At 48.2% G+C, this 17,208-nt stretch overlaps 7 protein-coding genes across 7 annotated transcripts; 3 read left to right on the top strand and 4 right to left on the bottom strand.

The window, feature by feature from the left end:
* Positions 1 to 1,314: 1,314 nt before the first annotated feature.
* FSUBG_13237 (uncharacterized protein) lies at positions 1,315 to 3,036 on the bottom strand (the record flags this gene model as incomplete). Its single annotated transcript, XM_036678107.1, has 1 exon — positions 1,315 to 3,036. One exon carries the CDS (start codon positions 3,034 to 3,036, stop codon positions 1,315 to 1,317), a length of 1,722 nt encoding a protein of 573 aa, XP_036531280.1.
* A 1,207-nt stretch (positions 3,037 to 4,243) lies between these two features.
* FSUBG_13238 (ROT2-glucosidase II catalytic subunit) lies at positions 4,244 to 6,781 on the top strand (the record flags this gene model as incomplete). Its single annotated transcript, XM_036678108.1, has 1 exon — positions 4,244 to 6,781. One exon carries the CDS (start codon positions 4,244 to 4,246, stop codon positions 6,779 to 6,781), a length of 2,538 nt encoding a protein of 845 aa, XP_036531281.1.
* Positions 6,782 to 6,975: 194 nt separating this feature from the next.
* On the bottom strand, positions 6,976 to 8,258 carry FSUBG_13239 (2-amino-3-carboxymuconate-6-semialdehyde decarboxylase; the record flags this gene model as incomplete). Its single annotated transcript, XM_036678109.1, has 2 exons — positions 6,976 to 7,817; positions 7,883 to 8,258. The coding sequence occupies 2 exons, from the start codon at positions 8,256 to 8,258 to the stop codon at positions 6,976 to 6,978; spliced, it is 1,218 nt and encodes a 405-aa protein (XP_036531282.1).
* A 713-nt stretch (positions 8,259 to 8,971) lies between these two features.
* FSUBG_13240 (pisatin demethylase cytochrome P450) lies at positions 8,972 to 10,692 on the top strand (the record flags this gene model as incomplete). The annotated part of the gene is made up of 6 exons (XM_036678111.1): positions 8,972 to 9,262; positions 9,305 to 9,766; positions 9,831 to 9,973; positions 10,027 to 10,194; positions 10,250 to 10,499; positions 10,555 to 10,692. The coding sequence occupies 6 exons, from the start codon at positions 8,972 to 8,974 to the stop codon at positions 10,690 to 10,692; spliced, it is 1,452 nt and encodes a 483-aa protein (XP_036531283.1).
* Positions 10,693 to 10,937: 245 nt separating this feature from the next.
* Positions 10,938 to 11,786, bottom strand: FSUBG_13241 (uncharacterized protein; the record flags this gene model as incomplete). Its single annotated transcript, XM_036678112.1, has 1 exon — positions 10,938 to 11,786. The coding sequence occupies one exon, from the start codon at positions 11,784 to 11,786 to the stop codon at positions 10,938 to 10,940; it is 849 nt and encodes a 282-aa protein (XP_036531284.1).
* Positions 11,787 to 13,135: 1,349 nt separating this feature from the next.
* On the bottom strand, positions 13,136 to 14,343 carry FSUBG_13242 (BNR Asp-box repeat domain protein; the record flags this gene model as incomplete). The annotated part of the gene is made up of 4 exons (XM_036678113.1): positions 13,136 to 13,696; positions 13,734 to 13,758; positions 13,818 to 14,052; positions 14,109 to 14,343. The coding sequence occupies 4 exons, from the start codon at positions 14,341 to 14,343 to the stop codon at positions 13,136 to 13,138; spliced, it is 1,056 nt and encodes a 351-aa protein (XP_036531285.1).
* Positions 14,344 to 14,954: 611 nt separating this feature from the next.
* Positions 14,955 to 17,198, top strand: FSUBG_13243 (beta-glucosidase; the record flags this gene model as incomplete). The annotated part of the gene is made up of 1 exon (XM_036678114.1): positions 14,955 to 17,198. One exon carries the CDS (start codon positions 14,955 to 14,957, stop codon positions 17,196 to 17,198), a length of 2,244 nt encoding a protein of 747 aa, XP_036531286.1.
* Between the last annotated feature and the right edge of the window lie 10 nt (positions 17,199 to 17,208).

Below are 17,208 nucleotides of genomic sequence, written 5' to 3' on the forward strand. Positions count from 1 at the left end.
TTAAATAATTAAATTTAAAAAAATACTAGCTATATAAAATATATATATATATAAGTAGCCTTTTTTCTAAGCTAATTAATAATATATAGCTTAGTTATTTTAAGTAGCTATTTTATAAAGAAATCTAAGGTTAAAGTAATTAATTTCCTTTTTTAGTGTAATTTCCCTGCCAAATTGTCTGTCCCACGATTTTGCCCTTATCCCACGATTTTGCCGCCCACTCTATGAGTGGGGCTCCCTTTTGGTCAGATCCACGAGTAATATGACGCGTGATGGCAACTGTAAACTGCTTGGGAATGCTAACGAGCTGGTAAGAAGAACCCCTGGCTACTCTGTAGTAACTGCGTACACACACGAATAGCAATGGTTACCTGCATGATTGTATAAAGCTAGCTGTTGGTGGCTGATGTGATAGTAATCCCTTAGGAATCCATTAGACAGATGAATCGTATCGACAGGGGTGTTAGCAAATTAAACAGCTAGTATCAGAGGTACTTCTTACAGCAGCTAACTTTTAGTATTAATTAAAGTATTCTTAATACTGCATATTGCAGATTAGTACTTTAATTCTCACCAGATCTTGCCCTAACTATAAGTCCCTTAGGCAAATTAATTAGCAGCTAATTAATACTGGAGCAGATTCTACTTAAATATGCTTTATCTGTCTAATGGATTTGTAAGCCTTAAGGGATACACAAGGTTTAAGCTAGTTGTAGAACTTTACGTAATTAAAACTAGTCAATTCTGGATCTACTGTTCCCGCTGGGTTTGTTAATCTTTTAGGGCTTAGGAAAGAATAATTACCCAAAAATGGAAAAGAGTTAATGCAACAACTTATAGCCAGCTTATAGCTCCTTACCCAAACGACTATAAAACTAGCTTGCTTAACAGTTAGGGCTATATCTAATGGCAAATAGCAAAGATTATATTCAAAGCCGCTCTAACCGCCCCTACCTCATTGCTCTAGTCTAAAGGTGTAAAGTGTGGCGGCTGAACGTTGCAGAAGCTACTGTAAAGTATATCAGCGTTACCAACCCAATCCTTTTTGAGGCGTTATAAGCTTTAGGCATCAATCAACCCAATCCTTTGTCACGTCGAGCTCGGTACTACCAAGTTGATGGTCAAAATAAAAGAAACACCAGGCTTGAAATAAGACCAACGTTTGGAGTAATTTATTTCAACAGTTGTGCAACTGATCTCTCCTTTGGGGCCCATGGTACGCATAACACCGGCCCCGGCAGGTTATTAGAGCATGCAGTCATATTTTATATTTTCTGCTATGGGACACCAGGCGTCTCATTTCTGCAGGCTATCTCACATGGAAAAGTCAATTAGAGCCCAATTGATGCTACTTCCGTTTTCCCCAAACTCTTGCGCCCCGGCGAGAAGTTCATTTATCCAACCGGCTTCATTGATCGGAGACGAAAACAGTGTCAGACCTGGAAAGTCCCATTCGAAGACGAACTGATCTGGGACAAAAGACTCAAGCTCATTGTCGCAATTTCCCTCTTGAATCAGAGGAAAGGATGGCTGTCCTCCTTCGGGGCCTCCCTCATCTTGACCTAGCCAGCGCTTATACTTCTGTATACTCGTCTTCAAAAGTTGGAGGTATAGTGAACTGGTATTTGATCGAGTGTCGTCTTTGTGTCCCGCGGCAGCCACTAGCTCCAGTTCCTGTAGCAAGATGCTAGCCTTCATAACAAGCTCGTTGCTAAGTCCTTGTGTCTGCAATCTCTCTGGTTCAGGGAGTAAAGCGGACAACTTGAGCAGAAGAAGGCAGCAGAATGTATTCTTAGCCCAGACAAAGTCCATTGCATACCGAATGCTCTTGAGATATATCCTTGGTTCTTGGATGATGATATCAAGATGTTGCTGAAGCGAGGCTTTGGTCATCGACAAGATGTTCGTCTGGATGGGCGACATGACGTTGACGTTCTCCACGCCTGCAGCCCTCACCGCACGGCAGAGAGCCATGTTATCAGCCCAGCAGCGCTGAACAGACAGGTTAGGGACAAACCAAGGCATCGATTCATGATGCGGCTGTGAGATGCGTATCCAGTCCTGGAACCAGACATCAATGTCAAGTTTTGCATCTTTCACAAGATCGAGAATCTCTTCGTCGCTCAGATGGGAGCCCTGGGGCAGAGATGCGTATATCTTTGCACGAAGAACGTTGAGCTCGACTTGAGCAAAGAGATAATGGTCCATCCCAGTAGCAAGTGGACTTTGCAAAAGAACTCTGCATCTGCGTGAAGCACCTCGAAACTTGAACGTTGGCATTCCACCGGCATCCACATGCAAAATGTAGCTCATCACCAATAAATGCAGCCAGACTCTAGTCTTGCGCATGCGTGTAGTGTTGTCATTGTAGTTCGCTTGGTCCCCGTTATCGATCTGCATTTCTCCCAAGACGGATTTCGAAATGAGTGTATCGTAGGCTTCGGGGAATCCAAGATCCAAGGCCATTCGCGTCGCAATTGCAATCAGAAGTGCCCTCTCTCCCGCATAGCAAGCTTGAACAAGGATCGCCTGTACCGTCTCGAGACTTCCCATCGACGGATTGACGATAGCGGCATTGAGCATGCGTTGAGTCTGGAGCGCAAGAGCTCGCCATCTCGAACTCGTGCCGTTGAGTACACGACATCCAACTGAGCATATTGTGATAAATAGTAAAGAACTGTTATTGCGAATAGCTTCAATTGTGTCAAATCGTTGGTCAAAGACAGGAACGTAGCGGTCACAACCGGAGAAGAAAGCGTTGAAATACAGCTGCGCGTCGTTATCCTTCATCTCGATCCCAAGTTCGGCTGTTGTCGGGGCTACTGTATCAGTCTCGAAGGCTGACATCAATTTCCCCTGTGATCTAGTAAGGAATGTAGAAGTGTCTGGTGAGCTCGTGCTGGTCGACGCCACGGGTTGTGAAGTGACTCTTGCTTGTGCAGGCGCGTATACACCATGGGCTGTAATGTCCGAACTACTCGCTGCCATGAAATGCGGCTGATGCTCTGCTGGGTAGACAGTAGGTGAGCATCCCATCGTGGGTGCCGGGGTTGATCGCAGCCGTGACTTGAGAAACTCGATCTCTCTTTGGAGCGCTTCGATCTTGCTATAAAGATGAGATTAGAAAGGCTGTGGTCAGCGGTAACAGGGAAGCCTAACAGTTCATGGTCCGCTTTTGGTCTCTCGATAAATTGGCATGTCTTTTGTAGTTGACAGCATCTATGTTGCCTGTCAGTACTGTGAGTCCACAGCCTTCTTTGTAATCTACACACCGGGAGCATGGCCGCGAGCCATTACACTTGACCTAATTCAGATGTAAACTGCATGTCCGGAGCGGTACTGAAAGCCTACTGACTTTGCTCTGGCGACAAGCTATGCATGCTTTCTTAAAGACGTATGTCAGCTTCTTTCTATATGCACACTATAACTCGTTGTAGGTTCGCTGGTCTTCAAAAGCAAGGCGGCTATACCGGCAATCTTTTCTTACGGATACGTGAGGATGGGGCCGTTTGTGAAGTTGTCTCTTCTGAGGGTTGATGAGTTTGTGACATGTTGATCTCGATTCATCTTAATATGTAAGCCTAAACTGGCATTGAATGCCGAAGCGCGCTTCTCATGATGTTGGTGCTCTCCCTGGCGAATCATGTTTGCGCGGGGAAATCCAGAACCGAAGTGTTGTCTTGATACCTCAGGCAGGAACATCATTTCTCAGCTGCTGATAGGTCTTGAAGACATCACAGTGGAGCTTTGATCTCTTGTTCCCAATATTACGATCTTGATATCAGTTGTTCAATGAATAAAGACGACCAAATATTTATTATAATTGGAAAAACTAGCCCAAAACAATTCGGAGCCATTGGGCTATATGATCATCAGAAATAACGCCGTTGCTGGCTTTCGGAGTGGACTTTTTACCCCGTGGGGATTCTCGGCAACGAGATCGGACTTTTTGGTGTTTTCTCCGACGCGAGGGTGAGGGGTTTAGTACGGAACAGGTCACGCGGCAGCGCAGAAACGGACTTGGCCAGAGTTCTCCGGCGATGGCGTCGGATAAGATGAGATAGACCCGATGTTGGCTTCTTTTCGGTAGATATTGGCTGTAGATGAGGCGATACTTGCATCCCGAGCCCGGCAATGAATGCATGTTACGACAAGTTAAAAGAGGGACATTCCCTCCTCTCTTATCTTCGCTTTAATCATTAACTATTGAGTTTGCACATCAAAACCCCATTAATACTTCATTATGCCTCAACGTGAACGCATTCCTTCTTCGTGGACTGTCGATGCAGCTGGCCAAGACAGCACCAAGCCGTCTGTCCACTTGCGTTGCAACGATGCCACTCTCCCCTTTGAGTTCAACTTTGAAGCTGTCCGCCCCAACGTCTTCAGAACCACCTTCACATCCGCTACACATCCTTTACCGCCCCGTCCCAGCGTCCCTCGTGCTGAGACGAAGCTAGATGGTGCTGAGCCAAAAGTCACATCAACAGACAAGGGTACCAAGATCCAGATTGGTGATGTGATCGCCAATGTTGACTACGCTGGAGAGACCCCTCTTCTCTCTGTAGGATTCGATGGTCAGCCACCAATTCTCCAAGATCTTGACAACAGATCTTATGCTGTCAATGGCGATGGTGTCGCCCATTACACTCAGTATAACCGCAAGACGTTCCATGTCGGTCTTGGAGAAAAGGCTGCACCAATGGACCTCTCTGGCCGCCGGTTCCAAATATCAGCAACCGACAGCTTTGGATATGACGCCCACCGAACTGACCCTCTCTACAAGAACATTCCCCTCTTGATCAATGCTACACCTCAAGGCTGCGTTGCCATGTTCTCCACCAGCCATACCCGAGGAGAATACTCCATCGGCTCCGAGATGGACGGTATGTGGGGATTCTACAAGGTTTATCGTCAGGACTTTGGAGGTCTAGAAGAGTACATCATCACCGGAAAGACTCTTAAAGAAGTTGTTAAGACCTACGCTGATCTCGCCGGTTATCCCCTTCTTGTCCCTCGCTGGGCCTTTGGCTACCTCTCTGGAGGCATGAAGTACTCCATGCTGGACGATCCTCCTGCTGGCGAAGCCTTGATAGAGTTGGCACACAAGATGAAGGAGCATGACATTCCCTGCTCTGCTTACCAGATGTCATCCGGATACACCGTGGCTGAGCAGCATCCCAAGAACCGACACGTCTTCACCTGGAATCGCCACCGCTTCCCTGATCCTGAGGACTGGATCAAAGAGTTCCATAAGCTGGGTATGCGCTGCATCGCCAACGTGAAGCCATATCTCGTTTCCAGTCATCCCGAGTACCAGAAGCTCAAGGATGCTGGCGGTCTCTTCCTTGATCCTCACACAAAACAACCAGCCGTTACCAAGCTTTGGAGTGCCGGAGGAGGTGAGAGAGCCAATGGTGGTCATATTGACTTCACTTCCGAGGCTGGATATAACTGGTGGTACAATGGAATCAAGAAGCTCGCGGAAGAGGGTATCGACTGTATGTGGAACGACAACAACGAGTACACGATCCCCGATGACGAATGGGAGTGCGCTCTCAACGTCAATAAGAATGTACTCGAGGTTCCTGAAGGGCTTGAGAAACGTCCCCAAGTCGGTCTTTGGGGTCGCAGTTTGCATACGGAGCTCAATGGCAAGGCATCTCATGATGCTCTTCTCGCTGTCAACCCAGACTCGCGCCCTTTCGTCCTCACTCGCAGTGCTACGGCCGGCACTATGCGTTACGCCTGCAGCTCTTGGAGCGGTGACAACACTACCAGCTGGGATAGTATGAGAGGCTCGACCGCTCTGGGTCTCAACGCCGGTCTCTCCCTCATGCAATGTTACGGACATGACATTGGTGGCTTCGAGGGTCCTCAGCCTGACCCTGAGCTTCTACTTCGATGGGTCCAACTTGGTATCTACTCCCCTCGATTCGCCATCAATTGCTTCAAGACAGGCGAAGACAACTCGATCGGCGATGTCATCGAACCTTGGATGCACCCATCTATCACCCACCTTGTGCGCAAGACTATCAAGCGTCGCTATGCACTGATTCCTTACATCTACTCTCTGTCTCTTGAGAGTCACCAGACTGCTTCACCACCTCAGAGATGGATTGGTTGGGGCTACGAGTCCGACCCTGAAGTTTGGAAGCTTCTTGATGGAGAGAATCAGTATTGGCTCGGTGACTCCATGCTCGTTGGTGGTGTCTTCGAGGCTGGAGCAAGCAAGATCAAGTTCTACCTTCCCAAAGCCTCAGATGACGATGAGGGATACTTGAACTTGAATGCACCATACCAGTATCTTGAGGCTGGTCAATGGGTTGACCTTGACGTTGAGTGGCATGGCGCTGGTATCCCCGTCCTCGGCAAGGTCGGCCGTGCCGTCGCTGTTGGTCGAGATGTTCAGGTCCTCTCTCCCGGTGAGACAGAGAACGTCGCAAATCTCCCTCTTGATGACTATCGAGGCGTGGAGATCTTTCCTCCTCAGAAGGCATCTCGTGGTGGCAAGTGGCATGAGACAACGTGGTATGAAGATGATGGTACCTCTGTGTCAACCAAGAACAAGATCTCTTTTTATACCATTGCTTACTCGGCTACTGAGTCTGAGATCAAGGTCAAGTTCTCCAAGGATGAGAGCTCTGGCTTCGAAGCACCTTGGAAGTCTCTTGTTATTATCCTACCCTTCGGTGACTTGAGAAAGGTTGTTAGTGAGGATAAGGAAGTCGTGGACTTGGGCCTGAGTGCAGAGGGCAAAAAGCAATTTGAACTAAAGTAGATGTACTTTGTAGATAATGAGACAGTTTGTCAGATAGAAAAAGCTAGCCAGAGTTAGGCATTTCTGCTGTATTATAGTCTATTTAAATAGTCCTTGAGATTGAACCCAAGTCATTATTCCTGAATGTCATACAGTCGCGCGAACGTGTTTTGGTGGCAGTACTTCGCATAGACATAGTAACTTTGACCCCAAAACTACTCAAAGGCCTTCATCAAAGCATGCTTCTTAAGGAGAGATAAGGAATTTTCGCGGAGCTTTTCTGGTCGATTTAGGGATCCTCTTTCATCTGTGACCACAAATTGTGCATACTGCAGTAGCAGTGCGTCAATGGCGAAGGCTGGAGTATAAGGGTAGTCGGACCCGAATAGGATGCGGTCTGAATCTACCGTGTCCAGAAGCCCATGCAGTTGGGTAGCACTAGTGCTCAAGGCAATGTCAAAGTAAAAACGACCAAGGTCTGCCTTAGCATCAGCCATGCTATACCCGATCATCTGGCTGATGTCAGGTACAGCAAGACTACCGAGTGCTCTGCTAGCAATAAAAGGGAGTGTGCTGCCTGCGTGAGAGAGGATGATATCAATGCCCGGGAACCTGCGCAGCGTCTTGGTCATGATCAAGTCTACCGCCGTCCGGGTAGTGGCGAGTAGGAAGTCGATAGTCGGCTGGGGCAGACCGCCAGCGATAAACTTGGGACCTACCGATAAGCTATCCAGATGAAGAAATACGAGTGCTTTGTAGTCCTGAAGCTTTTCCCAAATAGGGAGGAAGAGTGGGTTGCCGAGAAGTATATCCCTGTAGGTAGTAAACACCATGACACCGTTACATAGCCTTTGCGTGAGGTACAGAAAGTCTATCTTAGCCAATGTACCATTTATATCGCGCCAATCTGGCAAGACACCGAAGAATCCTAGTCGGTTGGCGTATGCAGACTCGGTCGCGGTCATAGCCAGGTACTCATTGAGTGTCCTTGCAAGATCACGGGCAGCTTGGCCAGTGCCGGCAATCTGGACTCCGGGTGCCGAGACCGACATGATACCTGTAAGCGAGGCTTCAAGTCAGGTTCTGTCTTCCTATGATGTCTACTCGTTGCTAGTGACGTACCAATGTCTGTGCTTGTCCGTTCCATGGATGCCATCATGCCCTCAAGAGTCCAATTGGGAGTTCCGTATCCCGTGGGATCACCGCCAGCGGTATCTATCGCTGCGGCAAAGGCAGGAGGCAATACATGAAGATGGGTATCTATGCGGGCAGAGGCGAGTGCGTTGGAGAATGTCGAGCTGAGTGCCAGCGCCCGGCAGAAGGAAGTCAGAGCAGCATCTGGCAGGTAGTGAAGCAACGTAGGTGACGTGGTTCCAGGATGAGGGCACTGACGGAACAGGAAGTCAAAGACACCACTCGCTTGCTTGGACACTTTCAACGTCGCTGAAAGGACTAAGCGAGAGGCAGTTAGGCTGCATTGAGCAAGGAACAAGTTCATCTGGATTGGATTCCTGAATAATAGCTAAACTTGATCAAATATAAGAGGGTTACAGCTATGTTCTTTTATATATACAACGTTAGTTAATCTAGTATATATCCACCTACACAACCAAGTCACTGAGTTGCTGTGCCGTATTTTAGTTGCTCCGACACTAAGATAATTCAAGAAGGCTCGGCTTTGTGCTGAGGGGCTGTTTCTACAACTATTGCTCCGAACAGGTCCAACCTGTTGTTCCGGGGCTAAGCTAGCACCCTGCGACCACCCCGCAACAGACCAAACTAATCTTGAAGGATATTAAATAAGTTGGCGTAGTGCTGAATCATGCGGGGTAGCAGCACTGAAGTCAAAGATCATCGTGCAGAAATCAGCGTTAGCGTCATGGAGATCCTCCGTAGTGTCTGAGATCTTCCGAAGCAACACAAATCAAGGACTAATAAGGTTTATTTGCATCTGGTTGCACTTAGTCGTCGCTTCTGGGGCTCTCGAGTTCAACCTCGGGACGACGGCATCATGTGGTTTAGAGTAAGGAGAACTTGGGCGATCTCCCTGTCCGTTGCCGAGCTCCTCCGATCGGGATAACTCCAATGCCCCCCACAATCGGAGCCCACTTCCGCCCAGCTCGACACTTACAAAAGTGAAGCTGCTGCTGCACTTACTGATAGGGACCACGTGAGCGCCAGGAGATTATTGCGTACTCAGTTTCATTCAGTATGGCGTCCTCAAACTGGTTGCTCTACGGAGCACTGATCACTGGTCTCGTCCTTTTTCATCTCATCAGGTTGACATTTCGAGCTGGCCTCCGGACTATACCTGGACCATGGCTCGCTAGATACACGGGCCTGTATCGACTAAGTCTCGTTTACCAAGGCGATTCCCCTCGGCAGTATCAACTGTTGCACGAAAAGTATGGCCCTATTGTGCGCACAGGATCAAACCACGTCTCTGTCTCGGATCCCGCCATGATACCCGTTATATACGGCATAGGAAAGAACTTTCAAAAGGTATACGACGCCTTTCTATCATTGAACAATTCACTGATATAGGTCAAGACGCCCTTCTACACAACAATGTCGTTGATGTACCAAGGGCGACGAATGGACAGCATGTTCACGGAACGGAACCCTAACGTTCACAAGGCCTTGAAAAGCTCAGTGGCGCAGATATTCTCCATGACAAATATGCGTAATTTCGAGGTGTATGCCGACGAATGTAGCGCCATCTTCTTGGATGCGATGCGCGATCTCGAAGGGCAGAGGTTAGACCTGGCACACTGGCTACAATGGTACGCCTTTGATGTTATCGGGAGCCTCACGTTTCAACGACGATTTGGGTTTTTGGAGCGGAGGCATGATGTCGACGAAATGATCAGCAAGATCAACCACGGCCTCGAGCTTGTCAAGATCGTTGGGCAATCCGAGTGGCTGGTTGCACTGTTCGACAAATTATATGCTAATTCCTGGATAAGAGAAAACTACTGGCCTGACACCATGGATAAGTTCTTGAAGGTATTACTTTCCTCTCATTCTCTCTGGTGGTTCTCGCGTGGTGCTGACGTCTATACTCTTCAAGATTACCGAGAAAGAACTGGATAAATACGATCAAAGTCCAAAAGAACCGTCCAGGACCGACTTTCTGTCCCAGCTTAGAGAAAAGCAAGACAAAACCGGCAAGATCACCCACAGAGACATGATAAATCATCTCTCGAACAATCTGTACGTATTTAAGAGTCGCCATTGTTATATTCCGGCAGCTAATCTCGACACAGTCTAGCTGGGAGTGACACCACAGGTATATCCCTGCGTGCCGTAGTCTATTTCGTCATAAAGACTCCGCAGGTCTACGAGAGACTACAAAAGAAAATTGACGAGGCTGACCAGGCCGGTCATCTCTCAGAGTACGTGACATATCAAGAGTCGTTGAAACTGCCATACTTGTAAGTCCACCAATTGAAGACCCATTGCAACAGCGAATCCTGATACAGTCAATAGTCAAGCTACATTGAAGGAGGCCATGCGAATGCACTCTGCTGTAGGATTCCCCTTGGAGAGATATGTACCTGACAAAGGTGCACAAGTCTGTGGCCACAGTCTTCCAGCTGGCACTAACATCAGCACTTCCGCGCCATTGATGCATATGAACAAGGGCGTCTTTGGTCATGACGCACGGGTCTTCCGACCTGAGAGATGGCTGGAGGCTTCGCCAGAGCAGCTAAGTCTCATGGATCGCACCTTTATTGCGGTACGTAATCTTATATCATGCAAACGAAGGACTGACTGAATCTCTTCCCTCGTAGTTTGGACACGGTCCTCGCACTTGCATCGGTAAAAATATATCCCTTATGGAGATGGGTAAGTTGATCCCACAGCTCTTCCGGCATTTCGATATTGGGTGGGCTTCAGAGCAGTTAGAGTGGCATACACATGCTGCCTAGTTTTGGAAGCAGTCAGGTTTGTTTGTGAGACTCAAGAAGCGGCAAAGAAAAGAATGACGTGGAAGGACTGAGCAAGAAATCTAGATATAGATTTGAATCGGGTTACTGATGGAGGAAGTGCAAGCTACCAGAATATGCTTCAAGCAGACAACAAAGGCAACTGTGACACAGCTATTCTCTTCAGGAAGCTTCCACGTTGGCTATAAGGAACGTGGGTCTATAAGCTGCCTGAAACTATTCTAAATCTACACAGGCGAGACCACCAGACCAATTGGATTTACGGTACTATCATGAGCCCAGTCAGCAGCAGCAAACCTAAGCTGATAATAGGTTCCGCTTGACGCGTATAGAGGCGCAGAAGAATACATAGTACTGAGAGAAACATCTGTAGTCGTGCAAGTTTTAGTTCCACCGCTCCCATAGACGCAGTTATAGAACTTTGTAGCCACGCTACACTTGAGGCTGCCATCAGTCGGTCGATCACAGACCAAGGGCGCGTGCCAGAATGATAGCGTAGTTGGACAGACTATGACTGAGACAAAGTCAAAGTTGCCCTGGTAGGAAATAGTGCATAAAGGGTTCCCATTAACTGATACATAACCAGTACCCTCTTCGTATTTGAAGTAACCAGTTGGCCAAGTCAAGAAAGCACCTATCCACAAAGAATACTCTGGCAGGCCATTGCCATGAATAACTTGGCCATCTGCTGTACCGCCTTGAGCAGTCAACGTGAACAGAGTCGGAATAGGCAGGAGAGCGGTTGTTGTAGAGACTTCTTCAATAATTGTCGTGGAAGTTGGCCATTCGGTGGTAGTCGTCGTTATTGCCTCCAGGGTTGTATCAGTAGAGATCTGCGTCGAAGATACCGCGGAGTCAGTGGTAGACTCTGTAGCCGTGGTAGGCTCCGTAGTCCCAGTAGACTCTATCGTCGTGACTGAAGCATCGATCGAAGTTGTCAATTCAGCTGATGTTGAGATGGATGGCTCAGACACCGCTGTACTGGTGACCTCAGTTGACGTTGCTGCGGAAATACCAGACGATGCAACCAAAGTCGTAGACCCAAGATCAGCAACAGGGGTGGACTCGGAGATCATGATCGTCGTTGTTCCTGTCAACTCCGTCTGCTCGCTCGACGCCGTCGTATCTGACAATGGTGCTGAAGAGCTAACTATTGAAGAGAAAGTGGACTCGGAAATCGCGAGAGTGGTTGTTGTCGTCGAGTCTAACTGTTCGGTCGCTTTCGTGGTGTCTGTCGACGATGTTGAAGATAGCCCCAGGCTTTCTGTGGTGGTGGTAGTAGCTAATTTGGGATATTAGTAACTTGAGCAAGTAATGTTACAACTGAACTCACTGAACGAGTTTGGCTTGCAAGGACCAGCGACTACAGACTCAAGCCCAAAGGCCAGGGACAAGAGAAGCGCCAAATGCATAACCGCCGTTAAAGAGCGAAAGAATAAACCGAACATCAAAACCGAGAAGTCGAAGGAGAACAAGTGCTGACAAAGGGAGATCAAAACCTTTTATAGTTATTTTCTCCTTTATTATTTAAGGCGCTAATTTGGACAAGACCGTTCTAAAACCAATGGTCTCTTGTAGTTTCTTATAGTTAAAGATTTAGCGCGAAAATCTTCAGCGCTATTGGATACCGCTGTGGCGGTAATTTTAAGAGAATTAATGGTACTAAGCGGCTCGAGGTTCTCTATGGATTAAAATGAAGAAGCCTGCCTTCCCAACGATGTCGCGTTAACTATTTTTGCTCTTAGCTCGATATCCTTAGACTCCAGGCGTTGAATCGTGTAAATACATACCTAATAAAGATCGGAGGGGATAGCGAAGGACTTTCTGCCGCCGCGCAATCTTACCGAGGTGGCCAATGGTGGGTGACTAGACAAGCTAATCAAGCTGCCATAGCCAAGTAGACCCTTGCCTGGTTCAACTTGGACGAGGGTCTTGGTGAATTTGCTTTACATGTGCTTTGTCGCGGTTCGACCAGCAGGACCATCGTGTCAACCCCTAGCGTATATTTGCCGTTACTGCACTTTCGCGTATGTGAGAGAGTTGAGGAGACTGGCCGACAATAGCCGTAATTGTGGATCTTTTCGATCTGTGTAGCTAGCGGATAAGAATGATGACCTTCACTAAACCATCAGTAGCACGATTGGCGCTCCAGTTCGCATCGGGCTATAGGAAGAGGGTAGTAAATGAACGTTCTGCTAGACAGCTTATGGTCTCTAAGCTTACTGCATTTAACTCCCCTACCCAATCTCTAAGTAGTGATAACAAATGAGACCAATAAAGAATAATGATTTAGATAAACCTATCTTGCTTATTATTCTACCCTAGTTCAAGAATCGAAGTAACAAGTACTGTTATTCAATACTCTTAGTCTCCTCTCTGCAATTCTATCCAACCTATGCGGATATCAACACGTCGCTCGATGATCTCAGAGCTTTGGAATAGGAACAACAGCATCAGCAATGCCATTGTACTTCTTGTCTCCAAAGTTGCCACCGTTCCCGAGCAACAGTCGCTTAGTTCCCTTGATAGTAATCTCTCTGACACTACGAGAGTAGGCAGACCAGTGATTGATGTCGACCTTCTTCCACTTTCCCTCTACTGGATTATCGCCTTGAATCAGAAGGTTCTCGGAAGAAGTGGTGCTGATGATGATGATACCAGAGCCGTTGTTGGTATAAGGGTCACGAACCCAAGTCACGTATGGTCCACTGGTGAACAAACTACCGTCGGTGGCTTGGAGTCTGGTACCAGGAATGGGCCCAAATGTAAGAGGGCTATCGGAGATTTTGTAATAGATTCTGCAGGAATCCACGCCGCAGCGTTCCCAAGTCATGATCCACTTGTCAGTGCTCTCGATGTGAGCCACAGTGGTCATACCAGGGCGAGCGTCATAGTTGCTCTCAGCTTCATCCTCGACAATGTCTGACCAATTCTTAAGATCGGTGGTGGTAGTGTGAACGAGCTTCTGGGCATGCTTCGGGTCTCGCTGGTCAGAGTAATAACAAACCAGTTTTCCGCCATACATCAGGAAGAAGGGCTCCCATAGTGCTTTATTTCCATTTTGAATGGTGTTTGGTCCATCACCCTACGCAATATGAGACACAAACTCCCAAGTCTTTGCGCCGTCTTTACTGGCGTAGACGTCGATGTAAACACTACCTTTCAGGCTTTCAGGGGTCGAAACACCAGCTGCGAGTATAGTGCCCTTGGCATAACCGCCAAAGTCGGTGGGAAGCGTGTACAGGAATGGCTGGAAACGCATACCCCAGCCGTTCTGTGTGTCTTTGACGGCACTAAAATTGGACCAAGTCGCACCCCCATCGACCGACTTGTAGATCGGGTCTAACCAGAATGTTAACCTCCGCAGGATATAAACACACAATAATCAAAAGACGTACGATTGACGGGGTATTCTTTGGACTCAGCTGGGTAATTTTCCCAGGTCATAAGCAGGGACTCGTCGGGCAATTGGAGTGACCGAGCATAGAGTGTACCCCAGAGCTGAGCATCAGCCGCAGGCTTGAAGAATTCGTTCCTGGTGAAGTTGGAGAAGGGAGTAGGGGCACGTTTATCAAGTGCAGCACCATAAGTGGTGGCCAAACAGGCCAGGCCAAGAAGAAGAGACCTCATCATGTTTGGTAAGAAGAGTAAGTTAATGAAGCTTTGTTAGTTATTGTCGTCTGGGGTAGAGAACAAGTTTATGAGATAAAAGATAAGGAATTGAAGAAGTCTTATATACTCGAGATTGAGCACAGTGAACCCCTCTCAAAGAAGTATCACTTCAGACACCAATACTGTACCCGACCAAGTATCCGAAAATACGAGCAAAGGAGACCCAAACGCGCCAATGGCATAACTACCGGCTTCTGACTTTAGCCAAATAACGTGTCAAGAATTCATGGCATATTCTGCTATGCAAGGAGATAATCTGGGGATTCTGGGGTAACTAGTGTCTGTGCGTCCGTCCACCTTTCTCATTCTGATCATCAGCTGATGACCTTCGGTGTTTGGCCCGACACTCCGCAGATTGAGTTCGCCTAAGTTGTGGTCGGACATGACCCGATACTCCGCGATCAAAAGATGGCACGATCACTCATTCACGTGTCGTCCTACTATGGAACTGTCTCCCATCACAGGCTGTCATATTTCTTTCCCACTTGAAGAAACCGGTATCATCTTTTCAACCATCTCGCACACATACAGCATACATTCTCCATTACATCATCTTTTGCAGCCCAATCACTATGAAGAGCGCTACCCTACCAATCCAGACGCATCGGCACCAGGCTCAGGATCATGAAATCTCGCAGCCTCTGACTTTCGACAAGGCCGTCAAGGAAGTCAAACATGGCCAAGATCCTTCAGCTGTTGCCGTCCGCCTCCTGGCAGAAATGTCATCAGCCGAGCGTTTACATCTCCTGGATGGAGACGTGCCTTTTTGGGATGGTCTGCGGGAAATACTTTGCGATCGTTACAACCGCAAACCATTTGTCATGGGCGCCATCCCTCGTCTCAACATTCCAGGAATCAGGTTTACTGATGGGCCCAGGGGCATTGTCATGGGCTCGTCGACTGCCTTTCCGATTGCCATGGCACGCGGTGCAACCTGGGATATCGAGCTTGAACGGCGTATCGGTAATGCTATTGGACTTGAAGGCAAAGCCCAGGGCGCCAATCTCTTCGCCGGGGTATGCATCAACCTCCCGCGCCATCCAGCGTGGGGTCGCATCCAAGAAACATATGGAGAAGATCCGATCTTGTTGGGTGAATTTGGCTCTGCTCTCACACAAGGCGTTCAAAACCATATCATGGCTTGCGTGAAGCACTTTGCTTTGAACTCGATAGAGAACGCTCGGTTTCGAGTTGATGTACAAGTGGACGAAGACGTGCTTCATGAAGTATACCTCGCTCACTTCAAGAGAGTTATCGAAGCCGGCGCAGCATCAGTCATGTCCTCGTATAACTCGGTCAACGGAGAGTGGGCTGGGCAAAGCAGGCTCTTACTTACAGATATCTTGCGCGACCAGTGGAACTTCACTGGATTCGTCATGTCAGATTTCATTTTCGGTCTGAGAAATGCTGCGACTTCTCTTAAGAACGGCTTGGACATTGAAGCTCCTTTTGCACAACAACGGGCAATGCATCTCGATGATGCACTGAGGAGTGGTGAGCTATCCCAGGTTGATATAGGCAGAGCAGCCATGAACATTCTGCGCACGAAGCTCGAATTTGGCTCTCTTCTTATCCAAGAACCGCCTAATAAGTCGGTTGTCTTCTGTGAAGAACATCGACAGCTCGCCAGAGAGGTTGCAGGACGATCAATGGTGCTTCTCAAGAATGATGCTATCAATGGCAATCCGGTTCTTCCACTCAAAGCAGAAGCTCCATCTCGCTTGGCTGTCGTTGGCCGTCTGGCAAACAAGCCCAACACGGGTGACAAGGGATCCTCGCAGGTTTTCTCACCCACCATAGTCACCCCCTACCAAGGACTCAAGAGCGAGATTCCAAGCGCAGATGTCATTCTCGAAGATAGCGACAATCCAGAAGCCGCTCGAGAGGCCGCAAAGCAAGCAGATGTTGCTGTTGTTATCGTAGGCTACGACGCCGGGGATGAGGGCGAATATGTAGTGCCTTCTCTCCAGAACGACCCTTGTTTATCTGAACTTTTTCCCCCGACGAGGAATCCTGATGAGGAAGAGATGTTGTCGATTGTGCAGGGAAAGCCGACGCAAGGAAAACAAGAATCAGCACTGGAAGTTGGCGCTGGTGGCGACCGACGATCCCTGCGATTAAGACCTCGAGACGTCCAGGTTATCGGTGCCGTGGCATCTGTCAACTCGCATACAATCGTCGTGCTTGTTTGCGCCGGCGCTGTCATAATGGAGGAATGGAAGGATAAGCCACCTGCTATCTTGATCAGTTGGTACGCTGGGGCAGAGGGTGGCTATGCACTCGCAGTCGTCTTGCTTGGACGTGTTGATACTGGAGGTAGATTGCCATTCTCTATCCCTAAGGATGAAAGCCACCTCCCAGAACTTGATATCGAAGCATCAAGCATCAAATATGATCGTTGGTACGGCCAAGCTCTGCTCGATAAGCTTGGAGTCGATGCGGCGTTTCCACTCGGTTATGGGCTGTCCTATACCAAGTTTCGATTCAAGAACCTTGACTGCGTGTACTTGGGGGTCCAGAGGATTATCAAGGTCGCTCTGGACGTGGAGAATACAGGTCTGAGATCCGGCCATCACGTTGCGCAAGTGTATGGGTATCCTAAGATGGTAGAGTTTCCGCATCGGGTCTTGCTTGGATTCGGGCATGTTTACTTGCAATCCGGGGAGTCGAAGCGGATATATATTGAAGCATCCCTGCGGCCAATTGAACGATGGATCAATGGCAGATTCTGTTCATTGGTTAGTTCTGTTGAGATTGAGGTTGCTGGATACTCTGGGGATATGGAAGCAATTCGCAAAGTTTGTAAGCTGTATTGAAACGCACAAT

The sequence above is a fragment of the Fusarium subglutinans genome (genome assembly GCF_013396075.1).
Source record: "Fusarium subglutinans strain NRRL 66333 chromosome Unknown NRRL66333_c0000321, whole genome shotgun sequence".
In the NCBI taxonomy this organism is placed as follows: Eukaryota; Fungi; Ascomycota; class Sordariomycetes; order Hypocreales; family Nectriaceae; genus Fusarium; species Fusarium subglutinans.